General features: G+C 39.1%; 1 protein-coding gene across 1 annotated transcript in view; it reads left to right on the top strand.

The window, feature by feature from the left end:
• The window catches only part of LOC112145389 (cadherin-22), a 227533-nt gene that overhangs the window by 106694 nt on the left and 106299 nt on the right, over window positions 1-14540 (top strand). The window contains exon 3 of the mRNA XM_024270564.2: window positions 8543-9663. Coding sequence (XP_024126332.1) covers window positions 9433-9663 — 231 coding nt within the window. The 5' untranslated portion in view covers window positions 8543-9432. The remainder of the gene's footprint in view (window positions 1-8542; window positions 9664-14540) is intronic.

Raw genomic sequence — 14540 nt, 5'->3', positions numbered from 1 at the left:
CAACTTCAGCTGGACAGCTATCGGGACAGTGCACAACACGTCTAACTGAATCCAAAATGGTCATATTTGTCTCCTTGCAACACCCCTAAGAGTGATGTTAATAGTAGATGACAGTTTTTTTCAGATGCACTTATTGGTCAAATGTTTGTCTTCCTTTAACTGTGAAATACTGTTGAAGGAAAAGGCTTTGAATCAGGATGATTTAGGATGACGAAAAATAGTAAAACAGACCAATGCTAGAAAAAGCAATTTGATGTCCAGGATCTTTAGATTACCATTAAATCCAACACGTTCTCACTCCCAAGTCGTCACATGTTAACGTTTGGTTAAGGACCCTTCCGTGTCACTTTTTGACGCATTGGGTGTCCCCATCTCGTAATTTTTCCACCTACTGGCTGTTCCCATTAAATCACTGGTCCCCAACTGGGGTCCAGTACCATGACGTGTAGCGCACTGGTACCCAAACCCTGTACCAGTACCCTAACCCGAAACCGGACCAGAGGGAGTACTGCACCCAAACCAGTACCAGGCGCAGTACCAGGCGTGAACCAGATGAGATACTGGACGTCAACCAGTACTGGGTTAAGGTTAGGGTATAAGTACCCCCAGTAGAGCTGGAGGAAAGGGTCACAGGGAGGAATGTCTGGGCATCTTTGCTTAGACTGCTGACCTGTGACCCACTCCTGGATGAGCAGAAGAAAATGGATAAATGAATGTAGAGATGAATAATTTTCTCATTTTTATCAGATTGGGAGTTGTACATAAATGATGCTTAAAGTCCTATAGACTACCATAACATTTGGTGACATGCAACAAAAGAGCTGACAACATCCTGTCGACTGCACAAGAGACAACCCCTTGCCCTTTTACATAAAGCTATTGCTTTGAATAAGTGGTCCACGTCTCCAGCTCAGCAGGGAATGTTCATCTTGTGTGACTCCTTCAGGATCAGCATGTATTTGTAACAGTTCTGTGCAGGGGGCAGGGATACATTTAAAGAAGCAGCACAGGGTACAATCAGAGCAGTTAAGGCTTATAGTCACTGATGTTTCAAAAAGATCCATCTTGTAAATGCCTGGGAAATAGCATCTCTTTAAAGGTAACCCAAGGTATCAGCTTCAACAATGGGTCTTTGATGCATTTGCTGTTGTGTTGTTAAAAATACCTAAGTATACGCCCAATCCAAAGCACTCAACCTCAGAAATACTCTTCTTAAAAGCAACTCAGATGGTGTACTTTTAGTGTTTGATCATTTTTTACCTTGTTGTCATGGTAAACTGAAGTTTGTGTATTCATCAGCGTAGAAATAGCGGTATTTTCATAGCTTACAGAAAAGTAAAACTGTTGCATTGCTCTCAAGAGCATGAGCTGAGCATTTCCAAAGTTGTATCTGCAAATCTATTGGTTGTTCTGGACAGGTTAGGGAAAAGTCTAAAATTCAAGCTTTGGGAAGCTAAAAAGCTGTTGACATGCAGTGGATGCAATTGCATTTTGGTCTATAGTGTCTCAAACTGAACATGAGGGCTTACAAAATGGACAAAGTAGTACAAAAAAAAATGTGCTTTGGGCAATAAAGTTAGAGCAACTGATATTAAACTAAACCTCCAGAGCAAACTGTGCTATAGAAGGCAAGACTCCATTTAATTGACATTTCAGTTGAATCTCAGCGGATGTGAAGAAAAAAAATGATAGTTTGGTTATGAACATCTGAGGTTTCGTTCTATGTCCCAAACATCATCTGTCCCCCTCTGAATTTGCAGCTTTATTTCTAACAATCATGTTTTTTTATTGGATAATAAATAGTGTCAACTGATAACTGTGAACATTATGTTGACAAAAAATCTTCAATGGATGAGATTTTAAAGGGAAATTTAAGTCTCTCTTTTTTCTTTGTAATGTTCTTGACCCATAAATAAAAAAAATAAAAAATCTGTTTGAAGAGGAAAAAAATAATTCTGTGAAAGTTAATCAATCTAACACTGTGATGAATTATTTTCTGCAAGTTGGGCTAAAACTAAATACATAATAAATTCAGAGAAACTAATAAGCATTCAGCCTTTGTGACTGACAGGTACTATTAAACACAGCTCAACACATTAACTTGTTCATCGCACAGATCCAGACTCTGAACTAGAAGTCCGTAGATGAGCTGTTCTGTCAAAAAAAAATACTGTTTGCTTAAAGTCTCACTCCATTCATCTTTAATCTATTGTAAAATCGTTCACATCATATAGTTCTCAAGGACATACTTTCTACAAAGCAGCAGTAGTTCATTAGATATTCATCTGTGAGTTGTTGACAGGACTGTTGGCACAAAGTAACCCGTCTCCTACCCATCATTTATCTGTTTACACACCCCTGATACCTTCAACCTTCAGTGCAAAAACATATCAAAGCTATCTATCCTTACAGTTTTGAGCTAGACGCCAGAAAAGAAAGACGTACATGGATCTAGTCATCTACAAGTGGATGCATCAGAATGGAGCAGAGCAGTGAGTTTATGGCTTGCCGTAATATCCTGTACTTACAATTCAGATAGTCATCTATAGAGGATAGATCATTGGAGTATCTATTTTAGTAAAACCTGTAATATGTTGCTCAGTCAAGTGCATTATACCTTGGGTACATGCACCCATACGGAGGTTGACCCCCATGAGTGCTGTGGGTTTTTCAGTCATTGGGCCTGTAGAGCGCAGTCGTGTGTCACACTTCCCTTGAGGCTAATGCGGCCACCTTAAGAGACTGGATGAAAATGGAATGTACCACTGTTGAACGTGTGGAAAATGTATTGCAAAGTATTTGTAAGAATAATTCAAGTATACAGTACAGGCCAAAAGTTTGGACACAACTTCTTGAAGGAGGTTAGGCCTTGTTGGCCCCTTTGCCTTCACTCTGCAGTCCAATTTACCCCAAAACATCTCAATGGGGTTCAGGTCCAGTTTAGTGTGTAGGCCAGGTCATCTGCTGCAGCACACTGTCAAATAGCCCTAACACAGCTTTCAGTTAGAATCTACACTTGAAATAGTCATGAAAATGAAAAAAAACCATTGAATGATAAGGAGTGTCCAAACCTTTGGCCTGTACTGCACAGTTAGGATGTACTGGTGATCCTGTTGCACGTTGCCCCTATGCAACGCTGTAGTTATTAGTGGGTGAACTGGCACACATGAGGGATAATGGTGTGCAAAGGGTGCACAAGGAGCACACACTAATCACTTGAGTAGCACTAATAGACCCTTTGCACAGTCCTCAGGAGGGGACTGTATGACATGGGGCTGCATGGTTGTGTCTTGCCTCACAGTATGAACCCCCCAGTTCAAGACCCCTCTGTATGGAATGTGTATGTTCTCCCCGTGCATGTGTGGGTTTTCTCTGGGGACTTCGGCTTCCTCCCAAAATCAGGCTTCATAGGTGAATTGATAAAAGTGTCCCTTGGTGTGAATGTGAGCCTGCGACAGACTTTCAACCTGTCTAGGGTGTACTCCACCTTCGCCAAACACTGGTCAGGGTAGGCTCTGGCAGCCCTGTGACCCCAGAAGGGATACAACGGATTTAGAAGATGGATGGATGACGTGAAGGCCAAGAGAGGTCAGATTCAGATTTTACTTGGAAGGAGAACGGACAGAGTGTTCAACCAGTCTCCACTCTACTCTGAAGCGCTCTCCGCCCAACCCTTCCTTTTATTTAGTTTAGGGCGTTCCTTATTTACGTGAGGTGTACAGCTCAGGAGAAAACAGCTGCAGACCAGTTTTTACTATCACTGATGTTTTCTATCTTCCAGTGCACAAGGGTTGATGGCGGTTTCTTCAAGTTCCAGCTTTTATCAGCTTCTCACTGCCTTCAGCTGGGGCTCGGTTCTTGTTTCTTGATATACGAGCTGTACACGACGATAAGCAATTAAGACAAAAGATTTAAAATCACTGAGAGCAAATGTGTGATAAATGTATATACAACTCCATCACTATAACATGAGAAAATGTGTGTGAAAATTTTTGCTCTACAGGCTCATTGAATACAATCTACGATATTCAAATTTTACTTGGGCCACTTGTGTGCCCGTTTCTTGCCCGCAGACAGCCCCTATTCAGGGCAGTTGTGACTAAGACATTCAACTTTAAAAACTTTAGTTATTGAGAATATTCCAGAGATAGAGACCCAAGTCTAGCAACATAATTGGTTACCAGACAAGTTTACATATACAGTATGTGTGAGCCACATTCATTTAGACTTGAATCCCTGAAATGCATGACTGGATATCTTGTAAACGTTGTAGCAGGGTCAATTATACGGTGTGTGACAATCTCCAAGTTCTTCCATTAAGCACACCAACAGTGCAGCTCTGATTGAAAAGGTCAGAGTTGTTTAAGTTTCCCATGAACTGTTTGCCCAGGAGATTGGACACCCCTTGAGCAGTTGTTTCCAATACCACGGACACTGCCCTGACCAGCAGGCTGAGAAAGATTTTTTTTCCCCCCCCAAAGCTCCAAGCTCACTGTTGGGAAGAAGCAGAGCAAGATTAGAAGACCTCTCCCAACCTGCAGAAATACTGTGGGATAAACCATCTGCATGCCCGAGGAGCTTTTCTTTGGCTGGCTTCGCAATCCTTCTTTCTTGAAGTTCTATGAGCGGAGACACACTAAATGTTGTTGTTTCTACTCTTTTTGCTGCTTGCTTTTCTTTTTTCTTCTGAACGTTTCAATGAGACCATTAATCACAGCTGCACACACAACACAGCAGAGTTTGTTTCATTCCGTCTTGGACCATTTCATTTTTCACTTCTCATTTTGACTTGGTCTTTCTCCTTTAGACCATTTCCTGTTTCTCCTTGGTCAGCTCTCCTTTTTTTTTTTGTCCAACCTCTGCTTGTGTTTAACAACACCCACCGACTGTGTCTGCAACATCGTTCTACTCCCTCATGTTTCTCCCAAGTATTGAGTAGGTGTTGGGTGGAAATAATTGATTAGTACTTTTATCCAATTAGTGTTCCCTCATGCAATTAATCAGTTGGTCGATGTAATGGCCGCTTCATCAGTCAGACAAAAGGCAAACAGATGCCCTGGGTCGGATGTGAGATGAACCACTCTATTTTGCTCTTCCTTTTCCTCTTACCTGATTTTTTTTTTTTTTTTACCCAGCATTCCTGGTCCTGGTCCAGTTCAGCTCAGTGTACATTTATGGAATTATTTTTGAACATAAGAGTCACTGGTGGGTGAAAAGCAGCGGTGTATCATCAGGGCCTGCAAAGCCTTCAGTGAAGGCCCAAGATTATCTGAAAAGAAGTGTCTAAATCACAGATAAATGTTTATATATATAAACATTTCAAAAAATATATTTTAGATCATTCCAACTGTTCTGTCAGCTTCTCTCACAGCCCCAACCAATCAGAATTTGAGTTAGAGTCTTTGTAGCTTCATGAGGATGGAAGCTGACCTAATCGCCTCTGATTGGATGGTCAAAGCTCACGCTACCAAAAGCTAACTTCTTGTGTACTTCAGGCCTTAGCTCCACTCGATTAACGAGAATGGTTTTGGCGGAAGAAGACTGAAGGCTCAGCTCTGAAATGCATAGACCGGTACTGGTAATAAAATTATCTTTGGATATTCCTAAATCAACCAACATATTAAGGGTTTTACAAAAAAAAAATTGAAGAGCATTGCAATGTGTGGAATCATGCATATGCCCTGTGATAGACCAGCGAATGACCCTGCACTGGTTCAGAACATAAACAAATGAAAAAAATAATCAAGCATGTCTGCATTTCCTAAAAAAAACAAACAAAAAAAATATATATATATTTTCTGCTATTTTGATTGAAACCCAAAATGGAAACTTCAAATATCTAAGATCTGTAAAGGTTCTATGGATCATTTCCTTTCAAATAGACTTAATACAGAATGTTGACAAAAATAATTAGACAAAGAAAAAGTTCAGGATATTGGGTTAGTTGTTTGCAGAGCTGGATCACTTCCAACAGAAGGTGTGTGGAATGTTTTGATTGCAAATCCTGTATTGATTTCCATTTTAGGAGCAGGACAAAGAAATACCTGAAGCTCTACTGAATGCTGCTTTATATTTCTCAATGTCAGATTGTCTGGAGTTTTGAGACAGTTTCATTTTCAACTCCTTTTAGTAAACCATTTTCACATTTTTTCTAATGGGGGTGCATATGGATGAATCAGCCTTACCTTTAATACCAAAGAAAAGTTTTGACCAGTCAGGCTGTGGGCAAAGAGGATCTGAAGGTGTAATGGACTGTCTGGCACTGAGACATTAGCAATGATTTTTCTTGCTCTGTGGGTGGTGGAGTGTTTTTTTTTCTTTTTCTGTATATTTAGCTTGTTTTTCCCAGATGTCATCAGATTTCTCGGTGTTGGTTTCTGCTAGATCTGAGGCCATCTTAAAACCTTTGTCATGTTCTTTTATCTAAACCGTTTTGTGGGGGCTCTGCTGCAGTTCTGTGGAGAGGTGTCGCGTGATGTGAAGGCTGAAGATCTGTCTGAATGTTTGTGGTAAAAGTGGTGTTTGTTAAAGATTGTTAGGATATACATTTTTAAAGCACAACAATGGACTGCAACAAGACAGGCAGCATTATTCACTCTACCTCTCAGTAACGTATTGCAACATGGTGAATACTACTTAATAATGTGTTGATGTTCACTTAAATTAAGATTAAATAAATCTGAGATTGGATTTTTTATTATTTCTTTAGTCAAATTGTTGTGAATTGGGAGTAGATTCAAGCAAGGCATTCATTTTGGAAAAAGCATGTTACTCCAATGTAGAAGCTCCTACGTCAAGCAACATCACCATGCGGCCGTGGTGCAGTGGTAGGGCGGTCGACTCCTGATCAGAAGTGAGCTGGTTCGACTCCGCCTTGCCCACCCATGTGTCGAAGTGTCCTTGGGCAAGACACTGAACCCTGAATTGCCTCTGGTGGGAGGTTGGCGCCAGTGTTCGGCAGCGGAGCCACCACCAGTGTGTGAATGTGTGCGTGAATGGGTGAATGGGTCTGTGACTGTGAAGCGCTTTGGGCCCTCGAAGGAGGGTAGAAAGCGCTATACAAGTATACGCCATTTACCATTTACCATATTCTGAGGCTTCCGCTTGTAGACAAATAGATCCATGAACGTTTTGTTTTCCTTGCCTGGGCTGGCATCCGGCTCTAAACTGTAAGGCTGGATTACTTCAATACTGCTCGCCATTTCTGTTGCACCGGTAATGTTAGGCTGGAGGTGTGTGCGACTGTTAGCTAGCAGGAGAAAATCTAAACAGATGGATGATGGGAAGGGAGCAGGCTTACTTTGCACCAACAGTACCACCCCATGAGTGGGTTCGGGGTAGAAAAGATGGCAGCTGAAAATCCTTAGCTGAAAGGAAGTCCAAAACCAGAATATTGAACATCGTAAAGTGGCTACAACTGATATCTTGTGAAATTTCCGCTTCAGACTAATGGTGGATTCACTCCAAACACGGCAGGCTAGTCAAATTCACGTCTGCTGCCTCTCTTTTGACGCCTGTCAAATTTACCGCTTAACGAGTCGACGCCTCTGCAACCGCCAAAGTTGTTCTGGAATTCATTCATTGCCATATCCAAGATGGATGATGTTGAGCGAGTAGTTTAGGTTTATGTATTTTGGAGAGCTCTACAGAGATGCCGGCAAGCACTTCGCCATGTCTAGGTTCACCAGATCTTTCAGTCTCTCTGTGTGCGGGTTTCCATACGGTGCAGCGGGAGCTGTGCCAGGATTACGGACATTTTAGACATTACTTCTGAGTGTTTTTGGCCCAGTTTGAGCATTAACCTGGAGGGGATAAATAAACACTAAAAATGGGTGGATCTTTTCATTATTGTCTTAATGGAGTTTAGAATAACAGAAGCCCATGAAGCTGGAGCACGCGGTTGCCATGCCGCGTGCAGCCAACCCACAGCGGGCCAGCATAGTCTGCTGCCCAGGGACTGGCAGCCTAGTCTGTGGCACATGCTAGCTGTGCCGGAATTTGAGCAGCAATGCTCGCTTGCTCTGCTGGACCCTGGGTGGCAGAGCTTGCTACGCTGTAGACTGTGCAGCTAGCTAGCCTCACGGGAGTGATTGCTCCAGCGGCCTTGTGACAGGCTGGGAACCTATCAAGAGTCTGTCCTGCCTTCGCCAAATAGTAACCGGGACAGTCTCTGTCAATCCTGCGGGATTGAAATCCTTGCATTGCACCACCATATTGAATCTCTGTTTCTAGCTTTTGGTCTAGTCACTGAAAACATCAATGCCCAAACCGCGCCTCGACAGATCGCGTCTTTACATTGACCTAACATTGAAACTTAACGCCTCTGCCACGCCTGGTGTGAATGCACCATAATGATGTTTGGCAATTCCACTTCCCGCTAAGGATTTTGCCGCCATCTTGTCTGAATTCAGGTCCTCTTGCGCCCCATTTCTACTGACCTCCTGCCGTTCTGCAGCAACTATTTGTCCTTGATGACTTAAAGGATGTGGATTCAGAAAGAGGAAACGTTTTGATGAAATCTCTTGTCTTTTCTGTCTTTCAGGTCATTTCTATTCTTCTGAGAAGCGAGAAGGAAAAGGTTCCTGTGTTGGAGAAACAAAATTTCCATCAAGATTTTAAGAAAGGATCGCATCAAACCCATTAATTGATTTGAAGGGCAAAAAGATCTAAGAATCAGATGGAATCACCAGCAGTAAATTCAGTTAGCACTTCTTTTATTCATGAATTTCTGCTTCTAAAATTCCTCAAGACCTAGAGACGGCTAACTAATTTTATTTATTTTATATTTAAAAAAAAAAATCCAGTCATTTTTAAGCTTCAATCATGAAACCAGCCCTCTCATAAAGCTGGTGCTGACATGGCTCAGAGTGACCTTAGAGGAGCCACAGGCAGTAAAAACTACGGAGTCACAAGTGCTTGTACATCATCAATATCACTCTTCAAAAACATGTTTCTTAATGGCAGTTTGTCCTTGTTTCCACACAATTTCCCAACTGACCACTGAGTCAATCAACTTAAATCACTTCTTTTATTATTCTTTTTTTTTTTGGTCTTAGAGAAACCTTGAAAAACATCTTGCAGGCAATTTGCAGGTCAGACTTTGAAGAGAAATCAGAAAACTTTTACAAGCTGAAAGCAGATACTATGAAGAATCCCAATGACTGACCATGCTACAACAAACAAACACGCTCTCAGCAGGTGATACAAATCCATGATGCTCTCTGGCCTACTGTGTATTCTGCAGACAACCTCAGATTGATTTGTGATCCCATGGATTAACTTTCAAGTTTTTTTTTCTTTTTTTCCTTTTTTTTTCTGGAAAGCCTTTTAAAGATTTTTCAGGTGTTTCTGGAATATAACCACAGCTGAAAAAGACCATTTGAGGCTTTTTTTCTACCCAGCTAAACATAAAGATATTTTTTTGAAGTCAAGATGGCATTTTTTGGGACCAGTCTAGCTTGGACGCTTCTGGGCACACTCGGTCTTTTGTGTTGCTGTTACTTTAACAAGTGTGGAGCCTCAAGGACTAGTGGCACAATCTCAGGACAAGACAAGCAGGAGGAAGGAGCCTCGTCACTTGAACGTGTAAAGAGAGGATGGGTGTGGAACCAGTTTTTTGTGGTGGAGGAGTATACAGGCACTGAGCCGCTCTATGTTGGAAAGGTAAGGCAAATCGATTCTCATTATGTAAAAGTCTGTACAAAGAAATGAATTTGGAGGAAAAAATATTTAAAAATAACACAGTTAAACACCAGAAAATGTACAGTACAAAAAATGCATAATATAGAAGCAAAAACCATGTATGTCGATCAGGAGTATAAGTAGGACTCTCGGGAGGGTGCAAAACTTAGGAACAAATCTCTAGATCATTCAGTTCCTTTTTTATTATTATGGCAATGTTTAACTTCTGCAGGAGTTGTGTCTGAATGACTGCAGCTTTCAGCAGTACTTCTTTGTCTCTGTAACCCAGTTTGATAATCTCTGTTTTGCATTAATCAGTGGAAGAAACAAATTAAAAAAAAAGTATAACTAGAAATATGGCATTACCTGCGATAATGCAAGTGTGAATGCTGTAAGCGGAATGTGGCAGCTGACGATGCTAGAGCTGATAGCTAAAAATGCTGAAGCGGAAAGCTTGCTAAAATTTTAGCTATATGCCAAATTATCAAAGAAAATTGAAAAATGTTTAATTTTGCCAAAACAGCTAGCACATTGTTAAAATGTAGCTAAACACACACACAAAAAACTGGAAACATATCCAAATTTACCAAAATAGGTAGTATAATGCTAAAGTATTAGCCAAACTCCAAATTATCCTAGAAAACTTGAAAAATGTCCAATTTTGCCATGCCAGTTAGCATAAAGCTACAATATTAGCTAAACTCCAAGTAGCATAAAAACTGGAAAAATTTAGAACTTTTCCAAAACAGTTAGTGTAATGCTAAAAAAATAGCTAAACTCCAAACAACCTAAAAAACTGGAAAAATGTCTAATTTTGCCAAAACAACTAGCACATTGTTAAAATATTATAGCTAAACTCCAAATTAGCAAAAAAATAAATAAATAAATAAAAACAACAAAACAAATTTGCCAAAATAGGTAGCATAATGCTAACGTATTAGCCAAACTCCAAATTATCCTAAAAGAACTGGAAAAAAATGTCTCATTCATACATAAATTCAAAACTGATGTATAAACAATTTAAAATAAATGAATAAATAACCAATTGATTCCATGGGTTCTCCAGTCTTAATAACCACATATAAGTTGTGTCCCTGGCCAAACTGTGCTAAAAACCTGTGACTTAGTGCATTCTACGAAAAATATGATATTTAACTTTGTCAAAGGTAGGAATAGCACTTAAGGCCAAAAAAAGCAATATTTTTATGTAACAAACTTCCAATTTGCATTAAAATTAGTAAGACGTTCTAATACTCATTGTGACTGGGTAAGTATAATATATAGTAAGTGGCTTTCCTAATTATGTAGACTCCTTTTAGCCGCACAAAATCTTTCTAATGAGCTGTCCACATCATTTTCCCTGAAGCAGTTCTGTTTGTGTCCTTGAAGAGACGAGTAAACACACACGTACATCAACACATCTGCACAAAGTGGCTGTTGAGCACAGACCTGCTATTAAATATGCATTTTAAGTTGGATGAATCTGTTGATACTGAGGTGTTTGAATCTATTCTTTCAAGTTTTAGTTTGATAAATAGTGTCAAAGGTTGTAGAAATAATTAAAGAAAAAATGCCTTAAGCATTAATTTGCACATAGATTTTTGCTCCTTTATGCTGTCTGTACATTTGTATGGATTTATATGTTCTTCATATGTGCTACTGATTACAATTTTTTTTTTTTTGTAAATTTATTAAAATATCCCTCACGCATTTAAATATACATATAATATAATTTGTTTACTTTTTTATCTGTGCATTAAATCTTTGTCAAAAAAAAAAAATGATATCGATTTAATATTTAAATTTGCGACAGTGTGTAAAGAAGAGATGCACGTTATTAGGGTTTAGAAAGTAAAAGTTTTAGCACCACTCTATGCTGTTGTGTTTGTGGTAACTTTTAAATTGCAAATCCTTTAGGCTTATTAAAGCTCAGATAACCCAGTCGGCTGTCGGCCTCAGGAGTAAAGGATTATCAATATCTCTGAGTAGAGGCACTGACAAATGCAGCTTACTGATTTTACCTCTTATGTTTCAAATTGATGCCTCATTTTCGTCTAAAGCGAGACCATGTAACAATTTGTAAAGTGAAATTTTAGAGACTGATACTAAACCTGTTTGCATTATTTGATAAAGTAAAATAAAAAAAATAAGTTAATGAGGGCTTCTGGGCTGCAAAAACATACCTTCAAGCAATTGTACTCTTACTGCAGGTGACTAGATTTTAACTTAAAATACATGTGCTTGAAAAAAATAGAACTAAAATGTACCTGTGCAAATAAAAAACAAGTAGAAATAATGTTTTTTTTTCCTTTTCAAAGGTATTTGCCAAAAACAAAGTTTTTCTAACTATTTTTTTTTCACCAATCTGTTTCAAAAATCCAAAACAATGTTGTCACCTTGTCATTGTGATGTTGCTTTAGCGAGTATGACTCTGCTTTATTTAAAAAAAAAGAACAAAAAGTCGCCTCTTGGATGGTGCTCGAAGCTCTCTGACCCACTTGTGCTGAAAACTGCAGGCTTTTCTCTCCACGCTTTGCATGGCGAGCTTTTCAAGGCTGAACCTCTTGATCATGTTGTTGTGCAAGTTTGACTTATTTATTTATTTGACAGTTTTCACAGACTATTGGGGCTTCGTAACAAAGTTTTTATCCAGTCAAGAGAAAAGTCGCTTTACTTGGCTATACGTCGTTACTATTATTCCTTTCAAAAAAAGACATAGATCGTCTCAAGTAGCACTTGACCTTAAATACAAGTTAACCTATCTGCAGGGTATAATAGGTTTTTTGCTTTAGTGAAAGAATTTACTGTGTAAAGGTAAATGCCTGAAGTTTGTATTTCTTTTTTACATTGTTTATATTCCTTTAACTTAAGTAAGTCTAATCTATGGTATTATTTGTATTTACCAAATCAGACCCTCCAGGATTTCGCAGCAGATTTTTTGGATTGTTGCGGCCTAAAACACCTGATGCTGCGGCAGCTTTTGTGAATAGTTGTGACTAAAGTTGCAATGTTTTCTTAATATATTTAATTTTTGAAAATCATCCAAAAAGTGTTAATTATTAAAAAAAAAAAAACACCTGCACTAGGAAAATACTTAATCATCACTACATACAGTGTTTATGTGCTGTCATTCAACTTGAATAGAATCTTGAAACACAAAATGAACTTTTGGTCCTCCCTCCTCACAATGACCCAAACATTTGTGTATTGATTTAAACATACTTTAGAATAAAATGACATTTTCCAGGGAAAAATTATAATCTTTTAAAAAATCTGCATAAGCAGATGAATCCTCAGATCCTCCACATAATCGTGCTCTTTATTTTAAAAGTATGACTGGTGTGAGTCACTGGTTGTGGTTGAGGAAGACTAAGGCTTTGAGGAGCTGATCTGGTTTCTTTAGCCAGTAATGATCTGCTCTGATTTGGAGAGAGTTCTCTCAGGTGTCTGTTGGTCTGTTGTGGAGGAGGTTCTATATAGAATCATTTTCCGGCAGACTCTAAATTCTTCTTTTGTATTATCAATTTCCAGAGTTTCTCTCAGTCTTTCTCTCATACTCGGTCTGCTCGCCAACTGTGCGCAATCAGTGCACCACCCTCCGCGTGTGCGCTCAGAGCAACCCCATCCCCCCACCCCGCAGTGTGCGCGATTGCTCTCAGCGCACACCCACCCTGCCACGTGTGCGCCCGCACACATGGCGGAGTGACCGTTTACGCGCGTCTTGAAGAGAATAAAGTCAGAGAAGACTAAAGAGAGATGATAAAAAAAAGTAACACGGTACCCGGACTGTTGTCTGTTGACTGTTGTCACAGTAAATGGGTCAAAGTTGCAGGAAAGATGTGGGGAAAATAAAAAATTGCAAGATGCGCAACAATTCGAGGGGTTTGCTTGAATTTGCATTAATAGTTGCGATCGCAACATCGTGAATACCTGGAAGGTCTGCCTAATTATTTATGAAGTCATATGATTAAGCATCATTACAAATTGTCTTCTAATACGAATTAAAACTAATGTTTTATTTTTTATATCACGTACTTGTATTGCAAACATACTAGGTTTAGTTTAAACCTGGCAGCTGTTCTTGTTTTTTTTATTTATTCATTTCTTTATTATTATTTTCCTAGTGTATTAGGTATTTTGGAGATCAGAAAGGAAACAAAATAGATGCAAAATTTAGTAGAGGTGGTAACAATTCTCAATTCTCACTTACTTTGGGAGGTTGTGTTTGGAAGAAACAAAGATATAGTTAATCCTTTGCAAGTGAGCCCTAAAATGCTTAGAAAAGCATGCCAGCATCATACTGTATTATGTCATCTATCCATATATGATTTTTCTTCTTTAATCTACTTGTCTGTACATCTTTCAATCCTTACATTTCTTCCTTAAAGCTGTGGTATCTGGAGTACACGAGAAACTGATGCTAATTTCATTTTACTTTCAGTTTCTGGTGCACACCAAATAGTTATAGTGCCTGCCAGATACTACCTGGTGTCCCCCACATTGTATTATAGATAGTATCAGTATTATACTAAAACCAGTACTGTCCCATTAGAAGCTCTGCACAAAAGCCGAAAACAGCCTTCCATACTTTTTTTCAATTTGGACAATTTTCTTGTGATAACGACACAGTGGATCTCATCATGAGAAAACAGTCCAAGAAAAAGTACAGTAGGTCGTTCTCAACTTCTGTAGCTCCTTTTTTGTGTGTTTTGTTTTTTCTTTTTCTTTTTTTTGTTAATTATTGATTTCTGTAGGTTGTAAAATTTAGGGGGACCTTGGACCATTTTCTCATGATAACGAGATAGTGGATCTCATTATTGCAGGAAAATGGTAAAAAAAAAAATAATGAAAGTACGGTG

This window comes from Oryzias melastigma, linkage group LG5 (genome assembly GCF_002922805.2).
Source record: "Oryzias melastigma strain HK-1 linkage group LG5, ASM292280v2, whole genome shotgun sequence".
Lineage (NCBI taxonomy): Eukaryota > Metazoa > Chordata > Actinopteri > Beloniformes > Adrianichthyidae > Oryzias > Oryzias melastigma.
This window is presented reverse-complemented; position numbering and strand designations above follow the sequence as displayed.